The sequence below is a fragment of the Littorina saxatilis genome, linkage group LG3 (assembly GCF_037325665.1).
Source record: "Littorina saxatilis isolate snail1 linkage group LG3, US_GU_Lsax_2.0, whole genome shotgun sequence".
Lineage (NCBI taxonomy): Eukaryota > Metazoa > Mollusca > Gastropoda > Littorinimorpha > Littorinidae > Littorina > Littorina saxatilis.
In genome coordinates, this window is record NC_090247.1 from 46706823 (window position 1) to 46719184 (window position 12362).

At 41.7% G+C, this 12362-nt stretch overlaps 1 protein-coding gene across 1 annotated transcript in view; it reads right to left on the reverse strand.

The window, feature by feature from the left end:
- The window catches only part of LOC138962494 (organic cation transporter protein-like), a 171152-nt gene that overhangs the window by 50636 nt on the left and 108154 nt on the right, over positions 1-12362 (reverse strand). Inside the window, exon 6 of the mRNA XM_070334337.1 lies at positions 8910-9064. Within this exon, the coding sequence (XP_070190438.1) occupies positions 8910-9064 (155 nt within the window). The remainder of the gene's footprint in view (positions 1-8909; positions 9065-12362) is intronic.

A 12362-nucleotide genomic window follows, 5' to 3' on the forward strand; every position in this document is an offset into this window, starting at 1 on the left:
CCTCGCGGTCATATCTATAGGTACGTGCAGGGACTGAGAGTCTCCATGGTGGATATGAAATGACCGCTGACCTGAGTTGAACTGAACGTAAATTATGTCAAGGCCACAGCGTTAATACCTCCTTTCAAAATGCTGCTCCGCCATGAAATTATGTCTCTATACATCATTTTACGGCCCAGGACTAAACTTGACTAAATGTTATAACATAGAGAGGGAATTGAGATGAGGGTCGTGGTGTATGTGTGTATGTGTGGGTGTGTGTGTGTATAGATCGGTTCCGAGAAAACTACTGGACCGATCTTCATGAAACTTCACATGAGAGTTTTTGAGTATGATACCCAGACGTTTTTTCCACACAAAAAATGTATACAGGTTTTTGATGACGTCATATCCGGCTTTTTGTGAATGTTGAGGCGGCACTGTCACGCTCTCATTTTCTAACCAAATTTGTTGAAATTTTGGTCAAGTAATGTTCGACGAAGGCCGGACTTTGGTATTGCATTTCAGCTTGGAGATTTAAAACTTAATTAATGAGTTTGCTCATTTAAGTTGTCGTTAAAATCAATTTTTCGCAAACAGATTTAAAATTGATTGCATTGTATTCCTCATCTTCTCCTGAATTCAAAAATATATAGATATATCGTGTGTTTACTCTAAAAATGTGCTCAGAAAGAAAGAAAATAGGTTCAGTAAGTAGTACGGGCGCGTGCTTCGTGGCAGCGAGCGTGACCCGTCTCGGTCTTCGGTATGGTTAGCCGAGACTATCTGAATTTAGTCTTGGCGATGATTGGTTTGTGGTGTTGATCTTGACTAAATGTTTTTATATCGCTTCACGCGACTTGTTGTTGTCTGCCAACTATTGATCATGTTGGAAGGCAAGGCCAGTTTACAATACCGTTGGTGTTAGCTTACTTTGTGGTCATTTGCTAAAAGTTCTTCAACATGGAGAACCCCCTGCTCCTTTGCATTTGACAGTGTTCAATGTCTTTCTCTTTGTTGATTAATTGGTTTGCTTTGTTTCAATTCCTAACTTGTTCTTCATTCCAAAAAGTGTGTTCTCTTACATTTTCTGCCTGCAGCAATACGCAGATCACCAAGAAGATTTCATGCAAATTTGCATCAGGTATGCAATATATTTCAGCCAGCCAATGGCCGACAGTGCACTGCGGTAGCTCTCATTGCTTTACTAACCATTGCAAGTCTCAGAAAATTCCTTGGCACAAATGAACTATGTTTGATGCTATGACATACCTGAACCCAAGTGACTTAGATAATACTTTGTTTGAAGGAACAACTCTGTACCCAAACATATCTGCAAACACTGGCATTGAAGGTTTTCTGGGACATGAGCATCTACATCTGTTGTTGGATTTGACTATGAAATTTCATATTTGTTAGACATTTTCACCGAACACAGACCCAATAGTTGTCCTTGACAATGCATTTGGCATGACAAGCTTGCCTGAAGCTTTTCAGCACTCTTTTGTTGTATCACATTATCTAGTTGCAACATTTGGAGAAACTAGTGTCGCTGTATACGGAGGTTTGGAAAATAAGATATCTTATTATGTCTTTGACTCTCACGAAAAAAACTTTGACGATAAAGTTTCAGGTAGTACAGCTGTTTAGTCTTTCCTTTCATTCCTTAACAGACTTGAGAACATTCTTCGAGCAAAGCTTCAATAGTCATATTTAGCTGACTCCAGTTTTACTCTCTGTTTCTGCTCAAAATATTGGACTTGAACAAAACTGTTCATCTGACTTGCATAAATGTCTCTTTCTAGTACCAACACGGCTCAGAACGGTTTCACAAGTCTGCCAGCTCAGTATTTGAATCCAAGCAAAAGACACACATTTCTAATGAAAAATAGTCTGATTGTCAGCATATTTGATCAAAAATGTCTCCTTCTTCACAACCGACCAAATATAACAATCAGCTTAGTACTGGCAAGACTATTACTGCAGGCGAATAACACAACAGGGTGAAAAGAACAACAAAACAGCGTACCAGATTTGTTTAAGAGTGTCTTACATGTGCTTTGAATGTCAACAGTGATCATTCTTACTTTTCTGTTAATTGTGACCATGACAAGACGTGTCTTACATGTCCTTCTAATGTCGTCAGTGATCATTCTTACCTTTCTGCACAAGTTCGGCGTAAAATGTGCGTACAAGAATTAGAAGTTACTGATTATGTGCTTGAAGATATCACTGTTTTAAATAAAGAACCATGCGTGATAGTGGATTCTGAGCAAGTTGCTGAATTTTATGAAATTACAACTTCGCAACATGAAAATGAAATGTTTACGGATTGTGTGACCTCCCCACTTCACAAACTTCACAGTAATTATTCTTACCTTTTCATCACAAGTTCGGCATAAAACTTGCACAAAGAAATTAAAATTTACTGATCATGTGCTTGAAGATGAAAATATACTACATGGCAAGCTGTGTCGTACCAGATTTACACGAATTGTTTTTAAAAATATTGAACTGCGAGCGAAAGCGACCTGTTCACTATTTGAAAAAGCAACGAATGTAAATCTGGTACGACACAGCCTTCCATAGCCTCGTGCAATCTCTTACGTCAAAGAAAAAACACGTCACTCTGGAAAGTGTAGCGTGACGTTTTAGTTCTAAAAATTCATCGAGGGGAATTGGCGAGCGCACATTTTGTTTATAATGACGTTTGTCTCGGTGACTTTGGCATCATGAGCAGTAGAAAAACAGGTCCCTGTCAGACTTGCTTGACATGACCTCATTTACATGATATACACACGTGTGGTTTGAACAATAATGTTATGTAATGAGTGGTCTCTCTCACGTATGTAGGATAAATCACTGTTCTAAGTGAAGAACCATGCGTGATAGGGGATTCTGAGCAAGATGCTGCTTTTTGTGAACTTACAACTTCTCAACATGAAAATGAAATGTTTACAGATTTTGTGACCTCCCCACTTCACAACCTTCAGTATAAACTTGCCATCAGGGAGAGGCCATCCCACTGCCATTCATGCCAAAGGTTTGTGTTTAAAAATCAGTGTTTCACTCTCCGAAAACAAAACAATTTGCAAAACTTCAGACTTTTTTTTAAGGATTTGTTGAAGACTGTCTTTTGCGTCGCGTGTCAAAAATACTTAGCTCGGGGAGATATTCCTTCCAGCTTACATGCAAACGGATTGCAGCTCTCTCATATCCCAGATGTTCTTAAAAATTTGTCATTTTCAGAATTTTTTTATTATCTGTAACCTGCAGATTGGTGTATTGCCTGGTGGTCAGTATTGTGAGAGAGGAAGTGTCTTGCATTTACCACAAGATGATGCAAATATTGTTCATCAACTTCCTCCGGATGCAGATGATGCAAATCAAATGTCTGTCTGTTATGACAATGGCCGTACCCCGAAAGTTGTGTCAAAACATTTAATCTCACCTTCTAAAATCGTACGTGCTCTTCAATGGTTTAAAGAACAGAATCATCTTAATGAATACCTTAACTTTGGTTTACCAGGTTCTAAACTAAACAACTTTTACTCTGGTCACAGTGAGCATGAAGTGATGGTGCCTGCGTGTAATTATGGTATTCAGTTAAAGCATCACACTGTTCTTTCTGCAAGAACGCTGTTTGTGCAAAAAATCCCAGCATGTCCCTTTGAACATTTATGAATAAATAGCTACTGTGCTAAATACATATTTTTTTACAGGTCAGAACGTACCTCACAATCATGTTTATTATAGTTCTTGTCATTATACACTATTGTTTCAAATAAAAGCATTTTCGATTTCTTCTGCTTGTTAATTTGTTTCCACTAATCACCACGATTACCTACACACCATAAACGAACATACCAACACAGACACCAATCAACAGCTACTACAAGTAACAGAACATGCACTCAACAGTTCTACTGCTTTATTTCACAGTCACCACGTTTTCAAAACAATCCATCTTATCCACTTATCAAACACTTTCTCACTGTCTCTCTTCCTTGTCACTACAATTCTCATTATCCAAAACTGACACCAACTTCAGCTCTAGTCGAACCTCCCTTTTACGACCTTCAAAAATATGACAACATTCGGAACTTAAATGGGGCGCTCCATTCTACATAATTATAACACAGTCGCACTCTACACCCTCTGGTCGCGCACACACACACTAAAGCACACACCCATGTTGGACAACATGTTTTGGCCCTGTTGATCTCTGATCAACCCTTTTTCTTGTGTATGTTACATCCACATGCTCACTATTCGCTTAAATATCTTTTTCGCCCAGCTATCCTCGAGCTTCGATGGATGGATGGCTCAAAGGTATGAAGCACAGATAGATACACGCTACCAATCAGACACTTCATAAGCTGCAGATTCTACACGTCATATTCTACCTCTTTTCAAACGCCACTCCCCCTTCTCACTCAGCTCTTTCCTTCCACATGATTATGTTGTGTCATACGTCCAGATACAAGAATCAGAGCCTGTTTAAAATGTTTCGCGCACTTGGGGGCATCTTGACCAGCCAATGGCACAGCTTTCTGCTCGGTAAAAATCTACCGAGAATTTCAGGCTCTCAATGGCCCAATTTATACCGGTATTGTTAAGAGAGACAATCAAGTGCAGAATTTCAAGGTAGATTGCCAAACGTTCCGGGGAGATTGTATCGAGTTGTCAACTTTTGCGTTCCATAAATGTCACTTCTTGACGCAGGAAGAATAACGCGGACTTTACAATTCGTCTGCTAGACTTGATCAACGAGGGCTGTTCCATTATTATTTAGAATCCAGGCTCCTGGTAAATATGGCGTTAATTACAAAATCATGCCGTCAAATAGTGGACTATCGTGAGGCTTGACATAAAAAATGAAGTTCCAGAGTTATTTCGTAACCATATTATCGACTCGGGAAGTTACTGACCGCGCAATGTATGAGATTGCGCCATAAAGGTCAAAACTCGCGATTTCCGAGGCATGACATACAATAGCTACACAATAAGGGTTAAAAGAGGCCGATTTGCATGAACGTTTGGTGAAATATGTTTTGGGGTGAACGCTTTTTGTGGAGCCGTGTTGTAAAACTGGTACGGCAATTTCAAACCGGGTAGATGAAGTCTCGAAAATGATACCCACCCTACTCATTTCATCCATTATCCTTAAAAACGTTAGCGCTGTTGAACAGATAATAAAAACAAGTCGCGTGAGGCGAAATAACAACATTTAGTCAAGCTCAGTCGAACTCACAGAATGAAACTGAACGCATTGCATTTTTTCCGCAAGACCGTATCGTCTGTCCATCGCTCGTGGCAAAGGCAGTGAAATTAACATTCCAGAAAAGCGCGGTAGCGGTTGCGCTGAAGAGGATAGCACGCTTTTCTATATCTCTATTCTTTTTAACTCTCTGAACGTGTTTTTAATCCAAACATATCATATCTATATGTTTTTGGAATCAGGAACGGACAAGGAATAAGATGAAATTGTTTATAAATCGATTTCGGAAATTTAATTTTAATCATAATTTTAATTTTTTTAATTTTCAGAGCTTGTTTTTAATCCGAATATAATATATTTATATGTTTTTGGAATCAGAAAATGAGAAAGAATACGATAAACGTAATATAACGTTTTATAAAAAAATAATTTTGATTATAATTTTCAGATTTTTAATGACCAAAGTCATTAACTAATTTTTAAGCCTCCAAGCTGAAATGCAATACCAAAGTCCGGCCTTCGTCAAAGATTGCTGGGCCAAAATTTCAATCATTTTGATTGAAAAATGAGGGTGTGACAGTGCCGCCTCAACTTTTACAAAATGCCGGATATGACGTCATCAAAGACATTTATCGAAAAAATGAAAAAAATGTCTGGGGATATCATACCCAGGAACTCTCATGAAAAATGTCATAAAGATCGGTCCAGTAGTTTACTCTGAATCGCTCTACACACACACACACACACACATACACCACATACACCACGACTCTCGTCTCGATTCCCCCCTCTATGATAAAACATTTAGTCAAAACTTGACTAAATCTAAAAAGACTCTTGATTTATAATCAGGGAGATGCAATATGCCCTTGGCATGGCCCTTGGCATTAAAAGCTCTGCTTTCGAAAAGAGAGAGAAAATGTAAGTTTTACGCCCTCACGGCAAAGCCATTGGGGGCATGTTACACGGGAAAACCCGGCTTTGTATGAAAATAAAAAATAAAAATGCGGGGGGGGGGGGGGGGGGGGGAATGTAGACAACTGGCTGCCGGCTGCTAGAGGAGACCTGAAATGGGCTAGGGTCCGGTTTGGGTCGTCTTGGGTCAGTGCTGAAATGTTAACTTTATTGGCTGTTGGCCGAACGGACACCCGGGCTTCATATTTTTGCATGCATGTATTCGTGTTTCCAAGGCCTGAGGCTTTCGCTGTGACCCTGGGATCTTTATCGTGCGCATGCGTGCACACGGGGACGTTCGGACACCGAGGATAGTCTGCACAAAGTTGACTCTGGGATACACATCCTGCGCCGAACTTGGGGGTTGAACCCACGCTGATAGTAACAACCGGTTTTAAAGCCAGCGCCTCTACCGACTGGGCAAACTCCCCCCCCAATTTGTTGGGGTCAAGAAGTTCCATGGAGGGCGGGGGGTATGGAGTAACACATAGTGTTTTGCTCAGAACATTCCCACCCAAGCAGAGCCGCGCTAGGGGTGAAGCTGGCAGTCAGTGCTACCAAATGTCGTCTGTGTCTACCACTCGGTGGTGACTTAATGTGGGTCTATGTAAGCAGATGCCAGCGCAAGCAATCTGATGCAGAGTCAGGAGGCGGTTTGGTACAAGAGAACCTTAGATGCCACAGCCTCGGCCGTCTAAGGGATCTGTGTGTCTGGAGGCACATTTGGTTTCTGAGGTTCAAGCGGAGCTGTTGCCTCTGCTCCCAAGTTCCCGTGTCTGGAGGCGTTTTTGGTATGGAAGCAAACCTGTAGGTTGGGGCCTCTGCCTTTCAGGATGCCACGACTACAAAATGTGTGTCTTGGGACACATTTAGCTTAAGATTCCAGAGGTGGATGTGTGCTGTGCTGGGTCTGCTGCAATCACACTAGAACCAGCTCGCAACAGTTGAGGTGAACAGATTGGTGACCAAGACCATCATCGGTTTCTCTCCGAGTGATGGGTGTGGGCGGAGAAAGTCTCCCAGACTGAGAGCATTCTCCCTTCTGTAGCGGATGAGACTAGACATCTCTTCCTTGAGAGTGTCACAACCTTCAAACACGTGTGTGAGGTGTCCAGTCTTGCCACACTGACAGACTACCTTGTCCCAGTAGATGCGGCTGCTGACCGTGCGCAAGCGACGCAACAGGCTCATGGGTCTCTGGGGGAGTGGGAGGTGGTGCCCTTTCCTATTGTAGGGGAGGTGTATCCATCCTCTCTCTTCACATGTTTGTGACAGTGTCTGCTCTCTTTCCTCTCTTTTTAGCTTGGCTAGCAGCAGTTTGGCTTCCTGGCAGGAGAGCCGAATGTCTGTCACTGGCATGGTTGACATAGCCGCTGCTTTTGCTGCTCTGTCCGCCATTTCATTTCCCCGGATTCCTGTGTGGGATGGTAGCCACATGAGGGAAAAGTCTGTTCCTTTTGTCATAATTTGGTGGGCTAAGAAATGAATTTTGCTTTCGAAAAGATCTCACACAAATATTTAAGGGTCCCAAAGCAATATGCCGGTTGGGTACCACATGAACCCAGTGACGGGAAGAAGAGGGCAGAGTGGTGCCTGACAATACTTGAAAACATCAACATTGGTTAGTCCGAATCAATACAAAATATCGTCAGAGGTGACGAAACCTTTGTTTATCTGTTGTACTCTGAAATCAAACAACTGTCGTCTGTGTGGGTGTTTCCAGGTGACTGGCCAACCCCTGCCAAGTACAAATAAAAAGAAGCACTGAAAGACGAATGCTGTCATCTTTTATCGCTAGATCAGGGATTTTAGACACTGTGACTCTTGAGGACAGGCATACAGTCACTTCAGACTGCTATGTTTACCACTAATGGCCTAAAGTATTCGAGGCTTGGCAAAAACACCGTCCAAACACGGGTATTCGAGGGCTTATGCTGCAACATGACAACGCATCTGTGCCTATACTGCCTTTGCGACAAAAGATTTCTTGGCACCGAAGGGAGCACTGCTGTTGTCGCATCCACCCTATTTTTTTGACATCTCCCCATGCTAGTTCAGCATGTTCTCGGATTTCCAGAAACAGCCGAAGAAACACGGTTTGAGAGCCTTGAAGACTCTGTCCGAGCCTTCACGAGGGCCATATAAGGTATAGCTGATGTCACGTGGTCCCAGGCCATTACGAGGTTGTTTGAGAAGATGGCCAGTTGGGTGTCGGCTGGGGAACGATTGGTCTAGAAAATTGCCTAGTTAGATTGTTGGTCTGTCTTTCGGTTTCTGAGATTCTAAATAATTATGGAACAGCCTACGTATGTGAGGTATTTATTTGATTCTTTGGGGATATCTTAAATTGAACATGCTGTATTTTATATTTATTTGATGTTCAAAGCAAAAATGGTGCATTTAATGTATCTAGTTTTTGAAAAATCGTCAACGGTTAACTTTTGTCACACCATACACCAGAGCACACACACACACACACACACACACACACACACACACACACACACACACACACACACACACACACACACAAACACACACACACACACACACAATTAAACAGAGCCACACACACACACACACACACACACACACACACACAAACAGAGACACAGACAGACAGACAGACAGACAGACAGACACACACACACACACACACACACACACACACACACACACACACACACCGCCAGGCAGATACTGTATGGATAACCCAAACATAAATTGACATACAGAACCAGAAAAATGTACTAACCCAGTACAAATCCTGAAACCATAACTCCCATAAGTCCCATGCCAGACAAGAAGCGGAAGGCAAGGAGCACTCCTGGAGATGTTGGGAAGGCAGAAGCTATGCCGAATGCCATCATAACCACCAAACTGCAGCAGTAAATGCGTTTGCGGCCCACCCTGGAAGAGGAGAATTGGGTGTGAAATCAAATACATGCCCATGTAACAAGCCTTTTGGTACTGGAGTGCTGAGACTGCACGCAAGGTGGAATCAGGCCGTTAAATTGCATCTAAACCCCATTTTTCAAACCAAACCCCTTATTACCAATGCAAACATACACCCAGATGCATTCCAACCCCTCAAAAGGCCCGAAGACGCGATAAGCAGACGCAGCGAGTGGGAAAAGTCCGTAAAAGCTGTGCCAGCCTTCAGCTGAAACAAGACGATGATGCTAAAAATAGAAACTTCGGCAGATGACATAGCACTGGGACTGGGAGTGGGAGCGGGAGCGGAAGCAGCACCTTCTCCATGGATCTAGATCTAACTTTCTGCACACACGAGTCAGCATGAGTAGATAGTTTCTGCGTCGTTTACGGTTGCAATACTATCTCTACAAACAAGCTGGGAATAAGTAAGCTTACTCACGGGTTCCCTGAAGTCTCTCACAGAAGGAAAGCTTGGATTGACTTTGTGGAAACAGATTATTCACAACCAAAAGACCACCGAAGCTCAGACCACTCAAAACCTCTGTAGTACATCAGAAGGAAATACATATCTGCGCCTTGAATATGTGCGCGATATAAATTGCATAAAATAAAAAAATAAAAAAAATAAATCCTTGCGCTTGGAACTGTACCCACGGAATACGCGCGATATAAGCCTCATATTGATTGATTGATTGATCTGATGGCCCGTACTCTCCGTGAAGGTAAAGGTATCCCGGCTGATTTTCCTCCCTGGCACACCATGGCACCACCTCACAAGCTGTCTGAATCCTATGTAGCGGTACTTCCTGGAAAATAATCACAAAATCTGTGACATGAGTGTGTGTTGCATAGTCCGGCAGGGTGTTCCTCCAAAAGGTGTGGAAAGTGGAGGGAAGAACACTTATTTTTCGTGAATACAGTGGGATTGATAGAATGGCTTGTTTCATGGCTGGCTGGCTGGCTGTGTGTGTGTGTGTGTGTGTGTGTGTGATGTCTTTCTGTAAGCGTAACAGTATGACAAGATCCATGTGAATCTTTCATTTTACCTAGTTATTTATGTTTAAAATGTACATTCCACAATGTGTTTCTTTCCAGCATTATGTTGATCTTGTTTCACACAAAGTGTATAAACTATGAATCTATTATCCACTTCTGGACTTCAGTGTGGAGAGATCCGAGGATAACAAAATAATATTTACTGGTGTGTATATAATTACACATTAACATGCTTCCATTTGAAACTTCGAGGTCTTCATCGGGGATTGACGCCCGACAAAAGCTAATTGAAGCCCGACGGAGCGAAGCGACGGAGGGCTTCAATTAGACTTTGGGAGGGCGTCAATCCCCGATGAAGACCGAGAAGTTTCAAATGGAAGCATGTTAATGTTATTGTAATTCAATCTGACGACGATCTCTTTCCTGCTTTCATGGGGTTGTAAACAGACAGAATTGGTTCTGTTCTGTTCACACACTACTTTCAGTCCACCTACCTGCAAGGGTCAAGTCCCAAGAAATATGTCTCTGTATTCCTATCGTATCACTCTGCTCCTGTTTTGTTTTCTTTCACACACATTTTCCCTTCTTTTTTGACGGGTTTCTGGACAACAAACTCCAAAACAAATTCTTTCATCACAAAAGCGATCTTTGGAATTGACTGACGTAGTCCGGAAGAATTCATGCATCAACTTACGTCACGTATTCGACGTCATCACTTCGCATACCTTATGGTCTCGGTATCTCGTTGGCCTTCATATTTCCTACTTGTAAAATGACCCTCAAAGCTAACCGAGACTAGTTGAGGCTGTATCAATGCGCCTCGCCAGCAGGTTGTTAATGGATTTTTTTGCGAGTGGTTATCGACAATTAATGACCGGTAATTTTTAATGAGTTGGGGCATTCTGACCAATCACAGGATCTGTTTCATTAAAACGCAAACTTGATTGAATTACAATTACACATTAACATGCTTCCATTTGAAACTTCGAGGTCTTCATCGGGGATTGACGCCCGACAAAAGCTAATTGAAGCCCGACGGAGCGAAGCGACGGAGGGCTTCAATTAGACTTTGGGAGGGCGTCAATCCCCGATGAAGACCTCGAAGTTTCAAATGGAAGCATGTTAATGTTATTGTAATTCAATCTGACGACGATCTCTTTCCTGCTTTCATGCGGTTGTAAACAGACAGAATTGGTTCTGTTCTGTTCACATACTACTTTCAGTCCACCTACCTGCAAGGGTCAAGTCCCAAGAAATATGTCTCTGTATTCCTATCGTATCACTCTGCTCCTGTTTTGTTTTCTTTCACACACATTTTCCCTTCTTTTTTGACGGGTTTCTGGACAGCAAACTCTAAAACAAATTCTTTCATCACAAAAGCGATCTTTGGAATTGACTGACGTAGTCCGGAAGAATTCATGCATCAACTTACGTCACGTATTCGACGTCATCACTTCGCATACCTTATGGTCTCGGTATCTCGTTGGCCTTCATATTTCCTACTTGTAAAATGACCCTCAAAGCTGACCGAGACTAGTTGAGGCTGTATCAATGCGCCTCGCCAGCAGGTTGTTAATGGATTTTTTTGCGAGTGGTTATCGACAATTAATGACCGGTAATTTTTAATGAGTTGGGGCATTCTGACCAATCACAGGATCTGTTTCATTAAAACGCAAACTTGATTGAATTACAATATAATTTATTATATGCATCATACCATGTCACACACATCAAAATATAGACGCGTGATCGACAAGAAGAGGAAATACTATGTGTGCATTTGTATGTTTTATTTTTTAATTTAATGGTGGTTTTTTTAATGGACCAACTTTCAACTTTGTTAAGAAAAAAAAGTTTTAAGACATGAAAAACATGACGAAGCTGTTTTGTCTTCGTGAAAAAAATGCAGTGCGTTCAGTTATATCAGAGACTGTAGAGTACACAGTCTGTGTACTCTACAGTCTCTGGTTTTATTCTGTGGGTTCGACAGATTGACTAAATGTTTTGATTTCGCCTTACGCGACTTGTTTTATTTGAGAAAGGAGAGTCAGTGTACTACAAAAGCAAAACAAATAAGTAGATGGAGATATAAAAGAGAAAAGCTGCAGTGTTTTGGCTGAAGACTACACGCACTAATGATTTTCTGAACTGATTGTTTCAGCAACAGTCTGAAAGGTGCAAGAACTATACATTGGACAGGAAGTGGATTTCGCTAAACGGCCAACTTCTTCAAGATTTATTACAAATTTTTTTTTTATCCAACATGTCAAAAGTG